We start from the raw sequence: 25,213 nt of genomic DNA, 5'->3' as shown, positions 1-25,213 counted from the left end.
TTAGGATGTTATCAGCTGCCCTTTTTCTTCCATCTGCCACTTTGATCTTGTCTTCAAGGATGTGACCAGGTCTGCTTGACTGAAGATTCTGCTCGCCTTTAGCCAAAGCATACTACAGCTTCCCAGTAGTATTGTTCTTCTTATAGGGTCAGAGAGATCATCAAGGACTAAAATCAATTTGCTTTGCTAAAATTGAGGCGGGCTGGAGTGATAGCACAGCGGTTAGGGCGTTTGCCTTGCACGCAGCCAACATGACTGACCCGAGTTCGATTCCTCCGCCCCTCTCGGAGAGCCCGGCAAGCTACCGAGAGTATCTCGCCCACACGGCAGAGCCTGGCAAGCTCCTCGTGTCGTATTCGATATGCCAGACACAGTAACAACAAAGTCTCCAATGGAGACGTTACTGGGCCCGCTCCAGCAAATCGATGATCAACGGGAGGGCCTTTACCTTTATCTTACCTTTAAAATTGTGGCAGTAGTGAGACACAGAATGTGGAGAGCTTGAGCATACAGTTACTCTCTAATGGAAGACCCCCTCAGTAAGCAAAACATTATTTTTTTTAGAGAGGAAATAAGGATATTGAGTACCAGAGAGAGAGCTCAAAGGATTGAGTGTCTAGTTTGCATATCATATATATGAGTTCGATTCTGAGCAGTCCTCTATGCACCACTGGGCGTGACCCCCAAGTGCAAGGGCAGGAGTACAAACCCCGTCATGTGTGTTTTAACCTCTTCATATTATGTATTTAACATCTCACACTAGACCTCCTGTTTATTTTTTCAGCTCTTTCTCTGATATAACATTTTCTAAAATTATCATATTATCAGATTCTCTCAGGGTTTACTTATGTCCATTCTAAACCTTTAGTGACACCATTCATCCTATAGCACCATTCAAAACTTCCAGGGCATCCCTATATCTCAAGCCAGAATCACTTTGGTGGCCTTAGCAACAGGCTTGACAAGTTGCCATGCTCTGCCCTCTGAGGATGGTGTACCCACTCCTAGTTAGGGGTTGTTGCCTGTCAGGATGGGAGTTCAGACTATGTCCTGCATAGCTTCTGGAGACCTTTGTCTTACCGTGGAGGATGGTTTCTGGCTGAGATAATGACCTGCTGGAATATTTTGAAATCGTAATGCTGTGTCTTGATTCAGCCCCCTACATGATGGATTTCTACTCCCCATGAGGGAATATTCCCCTATGAGGCAGGTGCTTCCACTACTGAGCAGCTGATTCTTTCTCATTGTTGTCCAAGAACATGTATCCTGGATTTCCAATATATGAGAAATATTCTACCCTCTTTCTTTTTTTTTAATTTTTTAAAATTTTTTATTAGTGAAACACCATGAGGTACAGTTGTAGACTTACAAATTTTTGCGCTTGGGTTTCAGTTATACAATGATCAAGTACCCATCCCTCCACCAGTGCCCGTTTTCCACCACCACGGGTTCCAGTATCCCTCCCTCTTTCAGTTGTGGCTTTTTATTTTCTGTTGATGGCAGATAGATTGAAGCAGATGAGGAGAAGCAATGACACGAGTGAAATTCCGAGAAACAAATCTTTTTCGAGGAACATTATTGTAGAGGAGAAAGTTGCAGAAATGATCTTAAGTCTCTGACATCAGTTTTTCTGTGCAGGATTAGGAAGATCACCTATAAAATCTTGTTATCCCTAAGGCTCAGCCTCATTTCCAAAGGCCGTGTTTACGCCATCTATTGTGTCTCAGGTTGACAGTCCCTGATGTTTCTGGCTTGTCTGGGAATATGTGATTTGATATGCAAAGAAAGTTCCTTAAAAAAATTCTTTTGGAATAATAGGTTTGGCAGGGTATTTCGGCAGTTGTGTCAATGTTTTTCAGACAGCTCATCTTTTTCCTGAATGTGAAGTGATTTTTTAAATTTTGTATTTCAAGTATGAAAATGCAGTTTGTATGCAAATTTTGTTTTAGTTCCAAATGTTATTGAGGCACTACGATTTTTAATGTTGTTAAGGGATGGGGCGATAGCACAATGGGTAAGGCACTTGCCTTGCATGCGGTCGACATGGCCAACCTGGGTTTGATTCCTCTGCCCCTCTCGAACAGTCCAGCAAGCTACTGAGAGTATCTTGCTCGCACAACAACGCCTGGCAAGCTACCCGTGACGTATTTAATATGCCAAAAACAGTAACAACAAGTCTCACAATTTGTTGTGAGACGTTACTGGTGCCCACTTGAGCAAATCGATGAACAATGGGAGGACAGTGCTGCAGTGCTACAGTTAAGGATAAACGTTAATGTATACAGCATTCCAACACCATTCCCACCAATGTCTGCTTCCCTGCACCAATGTTCATATTGGACTTATTGGCCTATTCACCTAACCTCTGTACTTATCAGAATTATTAAAAACTTTTTGGGAGTCTTTCATAATTGCCTTGATCTGCCAAGGTATTATGGACATTCTGTGAACCTCTAATTCAGGGAAATATTCTTCACACACTGCAATCAGCAGTGATCTAAGTTGAAATTTCTGTTGCTTGAGATGAATTATATTTTTTAATTAGCATCGTTTTGAGTATCTTTCTATGTCCTTAGTGTGATGCCGGCTTGAGTGTGGGAGAGGAAAAGCTACCAAGCACTACCTGATGTTAAAAAGCATTGTAGTGCCTTTTAAATTTGATAAATGACTGATCTGTGGTATTAGAACCCTGGGATGCTTGAAGCACTGCAGATTACTTGGTCTCACATTAAACTTAATTGATTTACAATTTCTGCACAAAGGTTCTGGATGGATGCTTTTATTTTTAGAAAGTTTCAAGGTTTAATGGAGTCAGGCACTAGGTAGGTAGAGCAAAAAATACATTAGAAATATATGTTGGTTATCTGAATCATGAAATACTTCAGATTAATGATAATATGGCAGAATATTTTATACATTGTTCTACATCTTTATTTTTATTGAATCACCATGAACGAAAAAGATATTTATGATTGAGTTTTAGACAAAAATTGTTCCAACACCAATTCCTTCAGTGTCTACCATCCTCCACCAGTGTTCCCAGTTTTCCTCCCAACTCCCAGCCTCCCTCTCCTCCCCCCATTATCCTAGTGTTTTCTTTCCTCTCCTGTCACCTTTACCCCTTCTCTCCCGTTCCCCCCCCCCCCAAGTTCCAAGGTTCCTACTGCAGACCAGTTTTTCTGCTCTTGGTTTCTATCTCCATTGGGCATTAGATATTCCCCATACAAGATTTTTTTATATCCCACATATGAGAGATCGTTCTGAGACTTTTCCTCTCCCTCTGGCTAATTTTGCTCAACATGGTACTCTCCAGATCCATATACATTGCGGCAGATTGCATGACTTTATGATAAAGTCTTTGAGTTGCCAAACCAGTGAGCGGGATGGGTTCTTGTCAACATTGTCTGTCTCCTCCAAAGAGCACTGGAGAGGTATGAGGACAGATAGATTGCTGTTCCCGAACTCTGTGCAGAGCAAGTCTTTCTACAGCTGGAACCTGGCCTCACAACTCCCATCTTAGGCTTCTGCTGGGATCTCTGTACCCCTTCTATTTGGGGCCCAGGAAAATGATATCCTTCCCTGCTCACCCTTTGTCTTGCCAAATTTGCTCTTGGTGATTCCTTTTGGAAAACGTTGCTTTAAAAAAACAAACAAAACAAACGTAGTCTACCTCTTTAAATTCTGAAAAGTCTGTTTGCAGTGTGCCAGTGCCATTGCTCACAAGCTGGCCCCACATTTTCTTGCTGATAAAAAGCAAGCTGTTAAAGTTAAATGCTGGTATTTTTGCAGTTTTTTTTAAAGGCAAATTCTCAAATGTGCCCTTGATTACAGCACTTATCACTGTATGATGACTGTGCTTATGGATCACTCTCTTTCACATGCAGTCTTTAGAAACCTGCAGTCCACAGTGGGAGTCATTAACCCTCTGTTTCTGTTAAAATTCAAGAAAAGCAAGTTACAGAGCCAGAGAGATAGCACAGCAGCTAAGGGCTGCCTTGTGTGCAGATGACCTAGGTTTGATCCTCAGCACCCCATAAGGTCCCCTGAGCCCACCAGGAGTAATTCTCAAGCTGAGCAAAGAATAAGCCTGATCAGGTGTGTTCAAAACACAAATAAGCAAACAAAAAGGGTAAGCAAATTAAATGTAGTAAAAATAATTCAGCTCCTCTTTGTGTTAGCCACTTCTCTAGGATTCAATAGCCATTGGTACCTGATTTTTCAATAATTCATCATATAAGATGATCTTTTAGAGCGCACTCTTCTAGGTGGTAGGCACCAGGTCTTCTGTATTATTATTCAACCTGCCTCACTCATGGTATAGCTCCCAATATGAGGCACCATAGAATATCTTCCTTTATCTTCTTAAACCATTGAGGTACTAGGACTGCCAAGAGAAGAGCAGAATCTTCATGAATTGTGGCACTGCTAGTCATTTCCTCCTCAGACACCCTAGCAATCATAAGAGAGCTCATGGCATCAGAGTAAAGGATTGGATATTGCTGAAAATCCTGTGGTCTTCACTTCGCTAGATATCTATCATGCATTTGCCTTCTGGCTTTATGCTAAATAAAAAAAATTTTCTTGCAAATTAACAAGCAGACAGTGAAAAAACCTGGGAGATTAACATGGCTTTAGAATCATGCCAAATGTTTTAAAGATGGTAGCATTTCATGTTTTCTCTAGGAAATCATTCACCCTCATTAACCTCCATCTCCTTTGAACCACACCGACAAATCCTTTCTCCTCCATTTATTTTTTTACTCACGGGATGCTATGTGCAGTAGGGAAGGATCTGTGGTTTAGGGTTTGAGGTCTGAACTCCAGACTTAGAAGACCAGAGTTTGTGGGCTAAGCTCTTGGGTTATGTGACACTGCTTTCTTTCAACAAAGAAACATTAGTCTCTCCTTTCCATTGTTGTATCTATATTGGTCTTGTCTACCTGACTGATCATAAACCTTAATGATATGGGCCATGATTTCTCCTAAAGCTCTTAGCAGGGGGCCTGGCCTTGTGATAAATGCAGATTGATAGTCATCAAGGATGGTGTGCAGGATGCAATTTTATCTCCCTTCTTGACTAAAGGAGACTCAGTAATATATTTGCTGGTAACCCATGAACTATAATTAAATATAGTCACCTTTTTAACCAGACTATTTTTTCACTTCTTGATATCAGAATATGTTGATCAGGGGCTGGAGTGTTAGCACAGTGGGTAGGGCGTTTGCTTTGCGTTGATCTGGTAGCTTCTCAAATTGTCAGATGAAAAGGAATTTCTTTCCAGGAAAGATTTTTGACTATGGGCAGCAAGTTCTATGACACAATTATGGGGTGTGATGTGGATGGGTGAATTATCTCAGGTTTTTTCCCCTAGATGATCAGTACCTCCTGGATTTATGTAAGCCTAGCCGTAAGTATTGAAACTAATATTGAACTTACTTCTTCATCTTCTACAACACCATTAAGTTTACTCTCGTTATACTTGGTCTGTCTGTGATGTCTGGCTTACTAGAAGAGTATATGTTATATTATATTATATTATATTATATTATATTATATTATATTATATACTATAGTATACTATATACTATATTACTAAAAGATTATATACTCTTTAAGGCTTTTTGATTTACACTACTCAGTTGAAAAATATCTTGTAAGATGCTGCTAGTTTTCCACTGGATTTTCCCCCCACACTCCAAATCGTTGTACTCATCAGCATATATTGCAACATAACTCACATCTTTATGGAACTTGAAGAAGATGAGAGGTTATAGGCACATGATCTCAATCTGAAATGAGAGAAAATTTGTTCTAAAGAGTCTGTGGATATCTTTTCTTCCCTTTTATAAACCAGGAGCACTAGAGGTTCAATACCAGCTGGCTTTCCCCCAAGTATCCAAGCCTGTCACCTTGTCCCCGTCATATAGGCTTTCTTGATAAGTAGGGCACAATATGAAGATTTACTTTTCAGTGTTCTTTAGAAGTCCGTTTGCGGGGGCTGGAGCAATAGTACAGTGGCGTGGGTGTTTGCCTTGCATGCGACCAACTTGGGTTTGATCCCCGGTATCCATATGGAACCCCAAGCACCATCAGGAGTAATTCCTGAATGCAGAGCTAGGAGTGACCCCTGTGCATCACTGGGTGTGACCCAAAAAGGCCCCCTCCCCGCAAATAAAGAAATCCATTTGCCTTAAATTTCTTTTTTATTAGCCAGTCTCTTTCACTTAAAATAAACTAATGGACAACCCCTCCCCCCCAACAAACACACACACCTTGTATCATATAATATTTCTGTAGATAATTAAAGAGGTTTAAAACTATTGAGGCTGAGAATCAGAATAATGGTTAACTCTAGGGGGAGGCATTTCTGGAGGGGGCAGGGAGTTGCCTGATTACTAACTAGATGCTCTCTTTTTCCTCTGGTGTTCAGTCTATGAGAGATTTGTGGAGCTTTACAGTTAAAGCTTACACTTACTTATGTATGTTTATAATTTTTCAAAATAAAGTTTATTTAAAACCGTTCTTCGAAGATAGCTTTGGAAAGCATTGAGATATTTATAACCTAGTCAAAACAAGGGTGTGAGTTTATTTCACAGAGTTAGAACTGTGCCAAGACTCCCGGATACGTAGAGGAAGACTTGTAGGTGACAGAAGAGATAAAAGCGCCAATTTGTGTTTTTGGTGGGTCTGCCTGGGGTCTTTTATACCCTAGTTCTTTCAGGTACACAGTGAATCACACACTTTTCCCTCAATCCCATTATATTCTCTTTAAGGTGTAAGTGAAGTTAGCAGGATGTAGGGAAGATTAGAATGAAGAAGGGCCTTCCTTGGTTGAACTCTAGATGTGGTAGTAAAAGAAAATGCTTTGACTTCTTATCCCTGTTCTGTTTCAGTGTTGAAGCACAATCAGATCTTAGCACAAGATGGAATCTGTTTCTAGTTATTTCGTTGCAGTTTGGACTTTGTTATTTATCATGGCTTGAGGGTTTTCCCCATCCAGAGTTCTGGAGTAGAAATGGCCTGCCCCCTTAGACAGCTCAGCAGATTTAAAGTTGGACACTGTCACTATTGGAGTTGGTCATTAAAATATCTCACATCCCTCCCATATTTTCAAGGTACTTTTCTTATTTTTTAAATTAAAGCAATATTAGTTTATAGCCACATATAATAGGTTTCAGGTGAGTAGTCTTTTAGGTCAACATCTGTATGTACTACATTGTGTTCCCCACCAGAAATCTGGTTTCTATTTATCATCCTTTGACCCAATTTGCCCATTTTACAAGTCTAGCTCATTTAATACTCCTAGCAGCTCTAGGAGGTAGTTTGCATTACCCTTACTTCATAAGATGGGCAACCTATTCAAGGTTATACTTTTATTACCCTTAGATTTTTTTTAAAATGAAAGCACCATGATTCATAGTATTCTCACTACTGATATTTCAGGAATGCCATGTTGCTGCGTCACACTCTCCCCCAGAGTATCAGTGTCTCTCCATCATTGTCTCTTGGTTTCTCCTTAGCAAATTCGGTTCTCTTGGCAGATTCTCAGGCCATTGTTTATTCACTTACTGTGGCCATTACTTATTACCTTATTTTGTATCTTTCTGCTCGACATATGAGAAAGGTCATTTGCTGTTTTGTCTTTTTTTCCTTCATCAGTACTGTACTCTTCAGCTCTGTCCAAGTTGCAGTGAACTGTAAGATTTTGTATCTCTGTGTTGGGATGGGGGTAGGAGATTGTGCTCAGAGAGCCCCAGGGGCTCACTCCCAGTGATTCTCAGCCAATGTCTGTCAGATGTCCAGATCCCACAGTGCTGGGGACCACCAGGACCATCCTGACAGTGCTCTGGATTTTCTGGTGCAGGGTTCCGTAAGGTTCTACAGACCAAACCAGAGTCTGACACATGTAAGGCATATGCCCTAGCCCCTGTGCTATCTCCCTGACTCCAATTGCATCTCTTATTTTATTGGATTTTTATTTTTTATGTGACAGTGCTTAGGGCTTACTCCTGGTTCTTTGCTCAGATATCACTCCAAGTAGGCTCAGGGGACTCCAGGAATTGGGATTCCAGGAATTGAACCCAGACTGGCCACTTGCAAGACAAACGCCCTACTCTCTGTACAATCACTCTGCCCCCCACTCCCCAGTTTCATCTTTTCTTATAGCTGAGCAACATTCCATTCTGTATAAAACCACTATTTCTTTATCCACTCATTTATTTGTGAGCCCTTGGGTTGTTTTCAGATCTTGGCTATTGCGAATATTGCTGCAATAAACATAGGAGTTCAAGGCTGTTTTATGTCTGTCTGTTTGTCTGTCTGTGTCTATCTCTCTTTTATTTTCCTTATTATTAAAGATTTTCTAAGTCAGGGGTCAAAGTATTCGATTTGATTATATATGCTGGTGCAATGAAGCTAAGATTTAGGAAGAGAGCCCATTCTAAGGGCTGTCCCGGAGATGTCCTTCTGATTTGAGGGGTTGCTCAGCTAAATGTTTAATATTTCTTTGCAGAAGAGAGCATCCCAGGTATGATGAGGGGGGGTTGGACATCGGGTTCCATTCACAATCTCCTAATTCCTGTTGTTTCCAGATTTATTTTTCATACTGCTTGAACGCTCACTGATTCAGCACCCTATGGACAGCAACAAGGTTTGAAACTTGAGGTCTGCAGAGAACCGAATGATAGATCAGACTATGGTCAGATCTTTCCTTTATCTTCCTTTCTTAATATTTAGTCTCTGTGAAGTTATAAAGTTATTCATGATTGGGCTTAAGGCACACAGTGTTTTAACACCAATCCCTTCACCAGTATTCACTTCCTTCCACCAGAGCCTCTCATCCCTCATTTGCCTCCCACCCACCAGTCTGCCTCTATGAGCGGTCTTTTTGGGGGGATGGGAGGGAAATGTTGTTCACTGTGGTTTACGGTACAGTCGCTGACAGGTTTCATACCCAACACTTCACCGTCTTTCAGCACCACCTCCTTATCCTCGTTGAACGTGTCCCTCCACCATAGTCGTTGCCCCTTCCTTGTCCTACACTCAGCCCCCACGCGTGGCATGGTTCCTACTGGATATCAGTTCTCATGTTCTTTGTTTCCATTGGCTCTGGGTGTTTGCTATTCCACCACTTTATGTACTGCATTTGAGTGAGATCATTTTGTGTCAGTCTCTCTGAATCAGACCTTTTCTAGGAGCTTTGCTTATGTATGTGTTCTTCATGGCAGCTCTTGATTATGCCTCTTTTTATCCAAGAAAATGGAAACTGAACAAGTTATTGTCAAGGCCATATAATTATGTGAGTGGAGGAACTGGGATTTGATCAGTTTTCATTTTGGTATCTGATCTCATCAGCTCAATTTGACACCTCTAACAGACCATCTCAGGCAAGTTCTAGAAAGTTAAGTTCCTCTGAGGGGGCTCACTAGCAAAGTAGCTTTCTAAAGGGCTCAAATTTACATGAAGAAATACTTTGTCAGGAAAATAAACAGTTTGAAATATTTCCCTCTAGATCTGATTTCCCAGTGTTTCATGGATTCCCCTATCTGTGCATTGTGTGATCTCCTTTTCCCTGGATACTAAGTGGGCGGGGGTTTCCATTGTAAATGCCTGGAATTTCGGATCAGGAACTTGATCTTTCATTTCTTTGTTTTCCTGATTGCAGAATGACATTAAAAGCTTCAATTCAAAATGTTACATGTCTAGTTAGAAGCCTGTTTCATGAGTGGGTGAGAAGGCAGTTGGAATGGGTCATTAAGACAATGATGGTTGGAGGGATAGTTTGGGATGGGAGATGTGTGCTGAAAGTAGATAGAGGAGCAAACAGTATCTGTATTGCAAACCATAATGCCCAAAAGTAGAAAGAGAGTATGGGAAAAATTGTTTGCCATGGAGGCAAGGAGAGGGTTGGAAAGGGGGTGGATACTGGGGACATTAGTGGTGGAGAATGTACACTGGTGGAGGGATGGGTGTTTGATCATTGTATGATTGAAACTCAAACATGAAACACTGTAACTGTATCTCATGGTGATTCAATAAACAAACAAACAAACAAACACAAAGTGTCACAAATCTAGCATGTGACTGTGCTGCCTATGGACAAATTAATATTCAAAAGGTTGTTGATAGAATATGGAATATGGTGTCAGTTTCATAGCGGGGTAGCTGGGAAACACTGGGCTATTCAGATTCATTGATCCACTTTGATGGGTCGAAAGAAAGGGATACATTAATCTGAATATCTGTATGCTGCATTTTGGAGATGTGCTATATATACTCCTTTGGTTAGTCTTAAAAGGATCATGATTGCCAAATTGAACAACTATTACTGTGAAGACATTTCATTAAGTTACTTACATGAGTTCTTCTGAGAGATCCAAGAGACTCTGGATGCACTGATCTAAAAGTTTCAGGGATCATCATGAGGTATATAATTTTTACTGTTATAATTTCCTTCAAAATAGAAAATATAACCAAAGCATGGGGCAGGAGTGACAGAAGAGTGGGTAAAGCCCTTGCTTTGAATGCAGCTGACCCTGGTTCGATTCCCAGAACCACATCTAGTCTCCCCTGATCTTATCAGGAGTCATCTCTAAGTGCAAAGCCCCAAGTGAGCCCTGAACTCATCCAGGTGTGACCCCAGTATTAAAAACAAACAAGCAAAAATATATCCAAATAAATCTTTGTATTATTTGTTTTACAGACTGGATTTTTTCACCTACCACATGGAGACTTCTTCATTGAGCCCATCCAAAAGCATCCACTAGCTGAGGGAGGTTACTACCCACACATAGTTTACAGGAGGAAGAGCTGGAAGGTTGCTGAGGTGGAGGAGCCCTCCTGTGGATTAAATGGTATTGTGACTTTAGTCTCTTCACATGACTGAAGATTTCAGTTGTTCGACTGTAACTTGACCTGCATTGCTTTGAATGTGTTAACTCCTGTCCATTCTGTTGCCAGAAAGATTGTGGGATTCTATACTATGAAGCATTCCACTCCTCTGTATTCCAGTCTCTTTGTGTTTCTATTCAGAAAGGAAAGGAAAACATCTCTTTGGTTCTTTGCCACATGAATTGATGGTACTGTTGAGATTCATAGTGGTTAATTTGTTTTTAAACTCTCTTGCCTGTCTTAGAGGAAAATGGCTTAAATTAAAACAAAGATTTGAAGCATCAGTAATGTTGTCATTCATTAGTGTAGAGGATTACCAGATAGCTCATTATGTCTGCATACAGATGACTGATTTAAAAGCTTGATGATGCTGAAGATGATATGTGATGAGACACTGAAAAATAAATGAGCACTTCTTATCAGGTGAATTCAGCTCAGCTGTGTTTGGCTGTGTTTGACTATTTGTAGTTGACTAGGTATGGTCTTTGCACCCATGCCAGAGGAATGAGCTGAATTGCTCCTTTCTGCCTTGTACAAAAACCTTTCAGGTCATTGTAAGAGACAAACAGACCTGAGCTTTTTCCTTATAATTTCCACATTCTCTTTAACATGGAGGAGATTATAGACTGTACCCTTAGGGTCAGTCTATTGGGACTTTTTAAAAATATTGTATAACTTTATACTTTTACCAGAGAAAATAAATCATGGATAGGGGAACAGTTTACCAAGGATTTTCTAATATTACTAATCTATCTTAAGGATCTGAAAACCTCAAAGAGAAAATAGATGATGAAGGAATGGGAGAGGGCAGATTTTGATAAGGCTGAAGAGGACTCATTTTGAGCTTTTCAGCTAGGAGAATGAAAGGCCAAAAGGGCAAGTAATTTATCTACAGACTATCTAAGGCCTTGATAGATGGTAACTTCCCTGGGACTTTCTTCCACAATATTAGAGTTTGTGGGCAGTTAGAAACTGTACATTCTAATATGCTGCTATACATAAAAATGGACAGGTGCTTAAATTCCTTAACAATTTTGATCTTTTCCTGAATTAAATAACTTTGTAAATCTTGCAAGCACCAAAAGAAGCAGAGACACATTTTGAGGCTGATAGAATTGCTAGGTAGCAATCCAGATAGTCTGGCCTTTCAATGAGTATGAAGGCTTTATCATAGATCCACTCACCTAGATAACTGGCAGTTTCAATTACACATCGGCTGGTGGATAACTCTGTTATTTGAACATATCACTAACTCATCATGTGTGACTATCATGAACATATCACTGCGAGATGGATGAAGCTACTCTTTGTCCACCCATCTTGAACATTTTCCCCTTATAACTCTTCTGTTGACGCAGAATTAAATAAATAGAGAATGGCATGGATTTGTCATAACAGAAGGAATGAATAGGAAATAAGTGGGATTTCCAAATGGCATGGTCAGGTCCCACACAATACCACAACAGTAGTGCCTGTCATCCCACTCCATAATTGTACTTCTACATGAACCTTAACACTCTCTACATTGAGGAAACCTTCCCTAGTGAATTCCAACTTGTTTTTTTCCACATACACCTTCTAAAGATACTCTCTTATACTTGCTTATAACCTCAGCCTATTAGGTTTGAACAACTCCATGGGAAGGAATTTTGGGTGCGACAAATGTAGCCTCCTTCATTCACCAAAGAAGCTCAGAGAATGGATAGTTTCAAAAGTATCTATCTAGTTGGTGTTTGAATTATAATCAAGCCAAGAAGCTGAAGTTCTGTTGTACTTCAGGTTTTATATTGTCTCTCTTTTGTTCTTGAGGTCCTCCTTAAACATCAATCTTGTTTGATTAACTGTGCCATAAACCTCAGAGTAACAATTCCTTCACCAAACTGGGATGTTTGGTACAATGGAGAAATTAAACAAATCACTGACATGAATTAAGAGTAATTTATGGGGCTGGAGCAATAGCACAGCAGGTAAGGCGTTTGCCTTGCATGTGGCCAACCCGGGTGCAATTCTCAGCATTCCATATGGTCCCCCGAGCACTGCCAAGAGTGATTCCTGAGTGCAAAGCCAGGAGTAACCCCTGAGCATCTCTGGGTGTGACCCAAAAAGCAAAAAAAAAAGTGATGTATCCAAGAAGATAGAACAAATCAGACTAGCTTCTAGACTATGAAATATTGATAGAAAGAAAAAAAGGAATGTGAATTTTCTAGATAATAAAGATATACTAACCTTTCTCTTTAGAATAAGTGTGATTCAGTGCTTAATAGGTAGAGATTCCAGAGTATTCCAGTCTGCTGACAAGTATTCCTAAAGTTTGGATGACATTTGGAATTTGAAAGTTTATCTATAAAGTTTTATATTCAAATGAACTTGGTCTTGCTGAACCAGATAATTGCAGTGTTCTAATACCACATTTCCCTGCAGAGACGATGGAATTAACTGACAGTGGGTATGCCATTAACCAGAATTAAGGTACAATTCTTGCTTAGGTCAGTTTGTATTGTAAGATTGATTGCTATGATTATAACTGTGGTTATATACATATAAAAATTACCTTTCTACTTTTAAAGTAATATTTTACACTTTTACTTGTAAAGTACTCAATTCTTAAAATATTCAAAGCAGGAGAATCCTCAGTATTTAAAAGGATGTGCTTAAAAAGTACCATCGTGCTTCAGGAGAGAATATATATCCATTATATTCCCCCATAACTCTTTCTTCACTTCGTTTTCTCACATTTGAAGGTGCTCATGAATTTCATAAGCCCTTTACCCACAATAGTTCAATATAATTAAGTTTTTCCCCCCAGGGCTTAATGCCCTCCCACTTTCTTATTAATTTGATCAATCTGAAGGAAAATTTCTTCACTTGTGTCTTAGCTTTTGTTTGCATTTCTGAATCTTATCTATGGAGATCTTCCAAAATTCTTATTTCATTCTAACTTTTTGGAATCTATGGTAAATACAGTAACAAGTCTCACAATGTTACTGGGCCCACTGGAGCAAATGGACGAACAACAGGCAGACAGTGGCAGTGATAGTGATGTTAAGTGGAAGATACTACAGCCTGCCTAAATTAGGTCTAGAGAAAAATTTAAGACATTAATTGATAATACCACTTTACTGACAATGTCAAGCTTCTTTCACTTAGGTTTCTTTTGTGGAAACGTGGTCATAGAGGGACTGGAGTTATATTAGATGAAAGTGTGTATGGGAGATGTGGTATCAGGGATCCAGGGGATGGGGTTAACATGGTCAGTAAACCAGTTAACCATTTATCCACTGGGTCTTTGGGAGAATGGGTTTCTAGTAGGTAAGATTAGAGTTTGGGATTTCATGCATCAGTAATCAGACTAGAAATATAGGGTCTATTTCCTGATATGCATTTTTTTTTGTTCAAAGTTTGTTCATTTAACAAATATCACTTGAGTATCTTCTTTGTGTGGGTGTGACTATGAATAGATTGTAAGTATTGTTCTGAAGAGCTGACAGCCTGGGTATAGCACAGGAGCAGGAAAGATCCATCCTGGCTTTGTCTTAAGGTATGGTAAGATCATGAAGAGAAATGGAATCTTTTGGTGTTTCTTGAACTCCCACATTATGTTTATACCAAGACATGTAGATAATAGTCATTCATTTTTTTTCTGGTCTAGAGAGCTCTCGTACATGAATCTTCCACTTCATCCAACTTCTTGAGTGAATTTGAATAACTTGTTTGCATCTATTATAGAAATTATGTTGCCAAGAGCAACATATATTGTGTTTTGTTTCAATATAGAACAAAGGTTCACAAGATTTTTAAGACTGTACACTTAGTAGCAAGACAAAATCAATATCTCATAGGATATTATATATAAATATATGTGTATGACTTTACTAGATAAAGCAAAATTGCTTTGCAAAAAATGATGTTTGAAAGCAGTGAATGATAATTTTTATATTTCTGTATACTTTCTTAGTTTTTGGTATTCACACTATCCAAATAGTGTCGTGTGAAGCTGATGTGGCATGTTATTATGCTTAATGTTAACGTTACACATATTTTTTTTGTGAATCTGTACTCCTATTTTAAGGCTTTATCTCAGAGCAGTGTTTCTCAAAATTTTTCCTACTGTGACCCCCTTCTGTGATCTTGTTTCTTCTTTGTCTTCTTCTCCTTCTCCTTTTCCTTCTTCTTTTCCTTTTCCTTCTTTTCCTTTTCCTTCTTCTCTTCTTTCTCCTTCTCTCTTTTTCCACCTTCTTCATGCTTTAAGCCTTCAGTACTTAATACTGTGAAAGATTTCAGAACATTTAATCAACCATATTTGCAAGAAATTAGCCTTTAGTGGATTTTAAAAATTTCAGTAATGTTGGTTTATGAATATTGTGCAGGTCCAAGATTCAACATCTCTCTATATTACATTCAGTTTACCACTGAGTCGAATTCCATCACTCATCATACAGTTAAAAGCCTTTATCCACTTTGCTCCCCACCCTCAACTCCTTCCCTTCTGAGGCCCATTATCTAAGTGATTTGTAAATTTTGGAATTGTTTTTTAAGTGGCATGCTGAGAATTTATTAAATGTTGACAAGTGTTAAATACAATAACGTTACTAATGGCTCATGAGAATCACTTGGCACTTCGGGTAATTAATCTGATATAATTCCTGGGATTATAGGAATTATAGCTTTGTTATGAATTTGTTCAGATCTATTTAGCTGAAGATTCTCCCCTTCGCCCCTCTCCCTCCATCACTGACCCCTTTCCCTTCTCTTCATTGCTGTTCTTGTTGCAATGATCAGGGGTCACATACTCAGCTGTGGTACTCTTTGAACATTTATATTCTGATCACTGTTTGCTGGCGGTTGCTGTAATGCTCACACACATGTTCTCTGGGTGTCACACACCTGACCATGTGTCAGAGATTGTTTATTGTGGCACCAGTGGTCTCAGTCAGCAGAGAGCAGAGCCCAGCTTGGGACCACACTCAGCTCATGGAGATGCCACCAGACACTAGAAGGATGACTTTTTTTTTTTTTTAAATGTAGAAGGATGCTACATTCAGTCACTGATTAAACTGACTTGACTGAAGCTGGATTTATTTATTTATTTATTTATTTATTTATTTATTTAGTGAAGCTATCCCCTAGGTCATGAAGATTATACATGAATATTTTTTAAGTCACTGTGAGATACAGTTAAAAGCTGCTCATGATGGGGTTTCAGTCATATAATATTCCAACACCTATCCCTGCACCAGTGTACATTTCCCATCACCAATGACCCCAGTTTCCCTTCCACCCCACCCCAAACCAGCCTGCCTCTATGGCAGGCACTTCTCTTCTCTCTCTCTCTCTCTCTCTCTCTCTCTCTCTCTCTCTCTCTCTCTGAACTTCTTAATCCACAAAGAGCATAAAATTCACCATCAGTTTTTCTTTTCTTTTTTTTTTCAGATTCACAAAAGCACTTTTTATTGATGGGGAGGGGAGGAAGGATGGGGGGGGCTGGGTGGGTTTGGGGGCCTGCCTGAAGGCCTACAATTCCCAAAGCAGCAGTTGGCTGCTGCTCTAGCCCCCTCTTCGGTTTCTAGTTTCCCCGTGATTTCCTCGGCCAGACAGGAAGCAGGCTTCGAACCCAAGGACCCTGTCCCCTGTCCTCTGACCCCCATCCCCAGGAGTGTGGGGGGAGAGGGGCACAGGGGGCTGAGCAGCATAGATGGACCCCCGGCCACATTACCTTGATGTGGGGAGGAGGGGTAGGGTGAGGGACAGGGCAGGAGGAGAGGTAGCTGGCCGCCCGGGCACTGCGGCTTCAGAACTCGATGGTGAAGGGGTAACTGCGTTGCACGGTGCAGCTCACCAGGGCGCAGACCCTCCAGTTACGGTTGAAGCTCAGGAACGTGTTCACCTCCTTGGGGCTCAGCTCAAAGTCGAACACCCTGAAGTTCTTAGCGATGCGTTCAGGCATCATGGACTTGGGGAGGACGTTCAGGTTCCTTTGCATCTGGAAGCAGATGAGCACCTAGGCCGTGGTTTTCTTGAGCGTGGCGGCGATCTCTTTGATTCTGGGGTCCTCCAGCAGGGAGGGGGTCCTCGGGCTTGGCCCAGGGCCTGTCGGGTGAGCCGAGGGGTCTGTAGGCCGTCACAGCAATGCCTTTGGACTGGCAGTACTGGATCAGCTTCTCCAGGGTGAGGTAGGGGTGGCACTTGATCTGGTTCACCACTGGCTTGTACTTCAGCCCAGGCTTGTTTAGGATCTTCTAGAACTGCAGGTGGTAGAAGTTGGAGATTCCGATGGCTATCACCAGTCATCTGCCAGCTTCTCCGTGGCCGTCCACGTGTCCACAACGTCCGTCTCCCAGGGAATCATTTTGCCGTCCCTATCCAGCGGGAAAAACTCCTTGGCGGGCTTGAAACCTGTGAGCCAATGGATCAGGTAGTGGTCCAGGTAGTCCAGCTTGAGGTCACTCAGCATCTTCTGGCAGGTGCCTCTCACTAGGCTTTTCTTGTGGTGGTGCACCACAGCTTGCTGACGATGAAGAGGTCCTCCCTCTTCACCACTTGCTGCTGGATCTTCTGGATGACCCCGCCCACCTCGTTCTTGTACTAGTAGACGTGGGCACAGTGGATGTGGTGGTACCCGCCGTGGATGGCCACCTTCACTGCCTCTGCTACTTTCCCCGGGGGTGGGGGTGGGGGTGGGGGAAGACTTCTGGGTGCCCAGCCCCAAGATGGGCATTTTGGTGCCAGTGCAGAGAGTGATGTGCTTAGCCGTGACTTCTACCTTAGCCAGCCTCCACTCAAGGACCATGCCACCATCAGTTTTTCTTAAAAAACAAACAAAAAACTAATCCATTAAACCTTTTTAAATACTAAAACTAATTTTTTTCCACAGAATTTTTTCCCCTCAGGTATAACCTGCCTGAGATTTCGTTTCGAATTTCTTGATTACCTGATTGGCTCTTGATTAGAGCAGTGCTATGATGGTTTGTGCTTTGTTTTACTATGAGGTGGTGAAAATTTTAATTGTTGTTCCTACTGCTTTTTTATTTTAGTGGCATATTGGTTTTGATTATCTGCTTTTAAAACGGATGGGAGAAGTGCTAGAGTATTTTTAAACCTTTGCTATTGAGAAAGATGAGAAAACAGTTGAAGAGAATTTGCAGAAACAATGCCCAAGAAGAAAAAGTGGTGATTGGTTGGTTTTGTGTACTTAATAAATTCTAAGACAAATACTGTAGGAACCCGGAGCACAAGTCACCTCATCTTCACAGCTGCTCTGTAGTTCGGAAGTACCTGAGTCAACAATCTTCATTCATTTACAACGCTTTACAGTCTAATTCCTTTCTTTGCATTTTCTCAGCACTTGGCAATGAGGCCTATTCCTTCATGTCAAGTGCATAGGTTTCCAGGCCCTAACAGAAACCCTTCCCCAGGAAACGTGCTATCCCCTCCTTTAACTCCTCCAGGAAGTTCTGTGTCAAGCACATGCTGTCTGAGAGATCAGGACTGCACTGAATTGTGAGTGAAATTTTGAAATTAGCATCTGTAGGAACATATTCTAGGCTTGGAAAGGACTTGGGTCAGTATGAGCAAAAGATCCCTTTCATCGAAAATAAGGTTCCCTTGGAGGACAGAATGTCCCAGTTACCTATTTAAGCTCTATGGCACTTTTCTTACTCTGTAGGGAAATACACTTGGTGTCTTGATGTGTAGTAGTTTTTGAATTTGCCTTGGCCATTTATATGTGTTGGTAGGAACAATATTATCTTTTTCTGACCTACTTCCTGCTGCTGTTTCCTCCTGCTGCTTGCAGAGAGTCAAGCGAGCCATCTGGTCCATCTCACTTTGGTTGCTCAGGCTGGATTCCTCACTGACCTGAACATGATTGAGATGTCATTCCTAAAAAATGGGGACCCTTTGGGGTCAGAGAATATAATGGTTGGTGCTTGCTTTGCACGAAATTGACCCAGATTAGATACCTGACACCCCATATAGTCCGTCAAGCCCCTCTAGGTGTGATTCCTGAGTACAGAGCCCTGAGTACTGAACCTGACCCCCTCCCCCGAAAAAAGGGTGGGGCACACACAACTCAACCTCTGTCTCCAAAGCTAGAAACTTGCATTGCAAACAAACTTCCAATGTCTTTCTTCCTTTAGCTGTCCCAATGACCAGCTTTCATCACCAGGCCCTGCTGAATGGATTGTTTCCTAAATGGTCAGGCTTACCCCTGGGTATTTCTGTGCTTCTGCACCATAGCCCCTTACTTGCTTTAATGCAAAATCTCCTGACACAAGCTCCTTGTGCTTGATTGCTCCCATTAGATCAGAGGAGTTTGTCTAAAACAGAAGCCAGACTCTGTCTCTTCCAAGCTGGATGCTAGGGATAGGAACTGCTACTCTGTAGGAACTGCTCTTTTGGGTGTGATTTTTGCTAGTTTCTTCAGCTTCCTTTCTTTTTTATTCCAAATATAGCCATGTCATCCTGATAGTATTCACTCCTTGAAAGAAGCCTTTCTTTTCATCACTTCTAGCTCTTGCACTTTGGTTCCTTTTAGCTGAAACCTGTTCATCCTAAATGCTTTGCTGAGCAATTTCTGTTCATTTTTGGTACTTATGCAAGCCTTCCTTTAGAAAACCTTGCCTTGCCCTAAATCTGCAGTAGAAGCTTCTCCTGTAACTCTCAGCACCTGCTCCTTCCGCTTCCAGTCTTGTCCTCTAGGCTAGCACTTATCAATCTAGGGCCATATGACCCCTTGTGATTCCCAGGATATTTCATGGCTAAATGGGGGGCCACACCATGAGTTTAGGGGGTCAACCACAGTCAGGAAACAAGGTTTAAGGGAATCATAGTAAAAAAAAATATTGAGAAACACTGGTCTAGAGCTGGAGCCATAGCATAGCAGTTAGGCATTTGCCTTGCACACGGCCGACCCAGGTTCGATTCCCCTGCCCCTCTTGGAGAGCCCGGCAAGCTACAGAGAGTATGTTGCCCGCATGGCAATGCCTGGCAAGCTACCCGTGTTCTATTAGATATGCCAAAAACAGTAACAACAAGCCTCACAATTTGTTGTGAGATGTTACTGGTGCCTGCTCAAGCAAATTGATGAACAACGGGGGGGACAGTGCAGTGCTACAGGTCTAGAGCATACATGTCATGTCTCTGTAGTCATGTGTGTGTTTCCAAGACCAGGGAGAGTTTCTGGGTAGGTTAAGAATTAAAACACAAAGCAAAACAGAATGTATCATTATTGGTTTGACTATCATTGGGATGCATTTTGCTAGCTTATATGTACATGCATTCAGATATGTGAGTCAGATTAATCCCTAAGAGCAGTCCACTTTTCCTGAAAAAAAAAATCAATGAGTGTACTTGAAGCAATGATTCAAAATATCATTTGTAGACAATTAAGCAAGAGCCAGAAATTAAAAGGTATAATAATTGGGACTTGGGGCCTGAGGGTACAGCTGATAATAACTTTAGATTTTTACCTTGGAATAAAGAAGATATATGAACGGGTGTATGGATGTATTGGAAGGATGAATTGGATGGATGGAAGAAAGTGACATTTATTTATTCAACAAGCTCTTACATGTGCCAGGCACAGTTCTAAGAACTGGAAATGCAATGGAGACCATCTCTACCAGGCCAGTCTGTGGAGGTGACAGCCTCAAAGGGCTGGCAGGTAGGTGTAGGTGTGCTGTTTCAGGCAGAGGTAAGCAGGGCTGACATGATGTCTTTGGAGAGTAGAGGCCAGATGAGAGGTAAACTAGCATCCACACTGGGCACCAAGTCTGGTCTCAGCATTGGAGCCTGAGAGTTTTCAGTTCGCTCCAAAAGTGGGAAGACCAACCAGTCTAGTAGATAGATTTTTCCCAATCTTCTTTCAAGCACTGAATCCTTACACAGTCCCCCTATCCTGCTCCATGAACTGTCCTCAAAGCTGAGTGTTCTATCCTGAGCTCACTGCATTTTGTTGTGGCCCCCAGTTGCCCTTCCTCTTCCTTAATACCGCTCTCTTTCTTCTTTCCTATGTCATTGATGTTTCTTGAAGTGGATTCACTGTTCCAGATTTTGACACTCACTGCTCCATCTGCCTGGAGCCTTCCTCACCATCTCTATCCCTGATTTCAAGAATCATTCTCTTATGGCATTTATGTCTCTGCTTAAAATCACCCAATGCAAGAAGCCTTCCCTGACCATTAAAAAGCTTCCCTTTATTGTTTTGCAAAGAGTTTATCCTTCTTTTCCCAGCATTTGTTGTCACCTGATGTTATTTTTACCTATTTATTCATTTATTTTCTATCTTCAATCTTCCCCCAGCTGAAATATAATCTCTGGGGCTAAAGAGATAATACAGCATATAGGGTGCTTGCTTTACATATAGTCAACCCAGATTAGATCCCTGGCATCCCTTACGACCCCCAGACTTCCCACCATGACCTGAGCTCAGCTAAAATTAAGTAAAACATATAAAAATAAAATCTCCATAAGGGACACACTTTTTTGCTTTAGTTCTCTTGCAATATTCCCACTGTCTAGGACAGAGTCTGCATCTAGTAAATGTCAATGCGTAAATAATTGCATGGATGATAGCTTCATTAATGCTTATCCTGTTGGACTTGCATTGTTCTTTCATCACGATGCCCATCTTTGATGCCTAAGTACCAAAAATATTTTTTCATAGATAATAAGCCTTGTGTTGGATATATTTGGTCTGTTTGTTGCATGAATGACTGGTATGAATTTGCACCAAGGATCTGTAGTTATGTTTGGACATTTGTCCTACCTGTGCCAGTGGTCTTGGCATTCCAAGCATGCTCTGAGTCACGGAGGCAAGGAAAATGTGTTCTTGTGGCAGCAATTAATATTACTATATGTCTGTCCTACAGATTGATTAAAGCCTATATTTGGGAAAATAAACATTCCCTTTGCTGTGCAGCAGCTGGAAATTACATAAATAACCATGAGATAGTTAAATGACTATGAAATAGTTTCTATATAGGGAAGGAAGTTTACTTATTATATTTGAAATCAAACACTTGAGGAAGTGATCCATGTTCTGTATGTCCTAAATCCTCTCTTCCAAAGGCAGAAAAAAGGATGTTCCAGGTTTGTTGATTCTAGATCAGCCATCCAAACACTAGAAAACTCTAGACTTTGTTTGCTTACTTTGTGTCATTGACTGACATCCCTTTCCTCATCAAATATTAATTTGGTGCTTTCTGTAAGCCAGATATGAAGGGACGCTGTTCTTTCCACACCAAGTTGAACCCTGTCCTCATAGACTTGCATTCTAGTGGGAAAAAAGCAGAAACGACTTTTAGACAAATGCTATGAGAGATTATGTTTTTTTCGAGCCTGGGAAAACTTTAAAAGTGAAGACAGTCTTGAGAGTCGTTTTTCCTGCGATTCCTTCCATAGAATATCCAGCATTTAAGGGCAGAACTATGTTTCTGTCACTCCCATATATTCTGCCCCAAATAGTCACCTTTTAGGGTACAGAGGTACCTAGGTACTTAAGGTACTTCTGTACCCTAGAAGGTGACTATATCGGGCAGAATTGTTAAAGAGGTAATTCAGTTAAAATAAAGTCATTGGGATACTTTTGAATCTTGTAGGTCTGTGTTCTTAAAATAAGGAATTTGAGCCAGGCCCTTTCAAAGCAAATAGCTTGTGGAGACCCTTCCCTCACCATTAGCACAAGGAACCAGCCCTGCTGGCATTTTGATCTTTGATGCCTAGGGCCCAGACAGTGAGAAAATAAACTTGCATTGTTTAAGCCCTCTAGGCTGTGCTCCCTTGCTGTGGCCACGCTAGCTGATTAATGCAGTGTTTCTCTGCTAGACTGCCCAGCCCTTGGCCTTCTGGTTCTCTTGGCAAGTAGTTCTGCCAATTGAGCAGCAGGAGATTGGCCACACAGCCTGCTGTGTGAGCCTTGGGCCCTCACTCATAAGAGTTCTGCACTTCCGGTTTAGTGCCGGCAGTCAGTCATTACCTTCTTGAAATTCCTTTTCTTCTTCTCCTCCTTTCACTTTTCTCTCTTTTAGAATAGTCACATGTGGGGGCTGGAGTGATAGCACAGCAGGTAGGGTGTTTGCCTTGAACGCGGCCGACCCGGGTTTGAGTCCCAGCATCCCATATGGCTCCCCGAGCACTGCTGGAAGTAATTCCTGAGTGCATGAGCCAGGAGTAACTCCTGTGCATCGCTGGGTGTGACTCAAAAAGGAAAAAAAAAAAGAATAGTCACATGTTCTTTTCCATGAAGTCCCAAGGGTTTTTTTTTTTCTTTTATTTCACCACCATTGTTGTGGAGACAACCTCAAGGTGCTTGAGGGTGACGGATGGGGACCAGACCATGCTGGGGATCCAGCCCTGGCCACTGGAGACACATCCCCAGCTTTGCAATTCTGCAGAATTTTCTCCTTGATCCTCTGCTTCCCCGCCAGGGCTATGGCGCATGGAGTGCCTGGAATATCTGCTCACTGGGCTTCACTGACTGCTCTTCCTTGCCTCCTCGTGTGATTTTTGCTTCCCTCTCTCCCTGGCCCCCCGGACTCACTTGCCCTTCTTATCCCGACTGGCCTGAAACCAGGTGGCACTGGGGAGAGGAGACTGTGTTCCATGACTGTCCCCCACCCTTAATGGGAGACTGCGCACCCACGTGGGAAGATGAGGATTGGGGAGTGTCTCGGGGTGTCTCTAGTGAGACTGCGAGGCCCTTTCCCACCCCACACCTGGTGTGTGTCAGGAGATTTGGAGGGGGACCACTCAACCTCCTCTCCTTGGGGGTTCTGGGGTGACCCTTCTGCTGGGGGCCGGGAGGATGGGCTTCAGGACAGACACAGTCATTTATTGCTCTTGGCCAGGGCCCTGGTCTTAATTTAGTGCTCAACTCTGTAAATCATGACTGGCCTTGGGTTAAAGTTGCTTTGCTGGCAAAAAATTAAAAACTTACCTGACGTATGTTAATGGAATGCCTGCAACATACATACATACATACATACATACATAATATATATGCATGTATGTTGTAGGCATTTCATATAAATATATATTCAGATGTATTCTTCTTAATATATATGTAATTACAAATATGGAAAAAATTTGGTTTTATTCATGTATGCATAGGCAAATGTGGTTTACATTTGTCTCCTTTGGAAGTTTAGAGAGAAGGGGACTGGAAACCAGGAGAACCCATTACAGCACCCCACCCTGTTATTCGCTGAGTTGGTCAAGTGACATGCACCCCAGCTTCTCTGTTCACATCTGGAAGAGGTTGGAAGTCCTATGTGGGTTCTTTATAGCAAACATGTTATGGATATTTCTGGGTTTGTTGTTGTTTGCAGTTTTGAAGAATTCAGAATCCAAGCCATGCAGATATTGCTCATTCATGCAAGCGTGGTTTAAGATGTATAAAGCGGCTTTGGAGTCATGTAGAGGGTGAAGATCATGACCCCTTGCTACTCCAGAGTTCCCAGGGTCTGGCCCCCAACTTCTTTCTCCTCTCAGGCCTTCTGCCTCCTTGAGAGCCCTGCCGCCTTCCCATCACCCCTACCAGGATAGAAGCTGTGTGTTGATAGTACTAATAATATATTAATTATTCTTTCCCAGATTATACTAGGGCTAACTCATTGGAAGCCAGTTGTACTTATTAATACTAGAAGAATATGAAAATGTCACAGCACAGGCCACCTCCCTTTAGCCTACCCAAGATCCATGAAGGCCAGCGAGGACCTGCCCCACTGGGGCCTTGCTCTGAGGCAGCGGGACTTCAGAAATCAGTGGCGTGTCTGCTGTGGCAGCTTGAGCAGCTCATGTAAGGTTAGGAGGCAGCTCAGAAGCCTCGACCCAGGAACCTTACATCTGTGATGGGAGAGAGGGGAGGAGGATGCTGCAGCCAGGTATGAAGGCCAGTTTATACACACACACATGCACGCACTCCACCATCGTCTTGGCTAGAAACACTCCGTGTGGGACTGGAGAGATAGTTTAGTGGGTAAGGTACTGGTTTTTGCACGTGGCCAACCCAGGTTCCTTCCTGTTACCCCATATGGTCCTCTGAGACCTGTCAAGATGATCCCTGCGTACACAGTCAGGAGTACGCTAAGAATAAGTACACCAGATTTGGCCCCCCAAATCTAAACCAACCAACAGCCAATCAGACAAACCAAAAATCACTCCACATGTGTGTGAGTGGTGCAAGATACTGGGGTGTAGTCTAAGTCCAGGAGTTCATGGTTAGCTAAATGCAGCTTGAGATTTATGGATGTGAGTCTGCATTTGTATGTGGTGTGTGTCTCTGCGTGTGTTTATGTTTCTGTATGGTGTATGTTGTGTATATTT

General features: G+C 41.8%; 1 protein-coding gene and 1 pseudogene across 2 annotated transcripts in view; one reads left to right on the top strand and one right to left on the bottom strand.

Annotated features, from left to right (window-relative positions):
• Positions 1-25,213, top strand: part of ADAMTS12 (ADAM metallopeptidase with thrombospondin type 1 motif 12) — a 312,101-nt gene that overhangs the window by 117,903 nt on the left and 168,985 nt on the right. For both annotated transcript variants that reach the window (XM_056112102.1, XM_056112101.1), the window contains exon 3: positions 10,704-10,854. In XM_056112102.1, coding sequence (XP_055968077.1) covers positions 10,704-10,854 — 151 coding nt within the window. The remainder of the gene's footprint in view (positions 1-10,703; positions 10,855-25,213) is intronic.
• On the bottom strand, positions 16,672-17,678 carry LOC130021442 (aldo-keto reductase family 1 member B1-like; annotated as a pseudogene).

This window comes from Sorex fumeus, unplaced genomic scaffold, assembly GCF_029834395.1.
Source record: "Sorex fumeus unplaced genomic scaffold, SorFum_2.1 ptg000015l, whole genome shotgun sequence".
Lineage (NCBI taxonomy): Eukaryota > Metazoa > Chordata > Mammalia > Eulipotyphla > Soricidae > Sorex > Sorex fumeus.
Note: the sequence above shows the minus strand (reverse complement) of the source record. Positions and strands in the feature narration are given on the sequence as shown.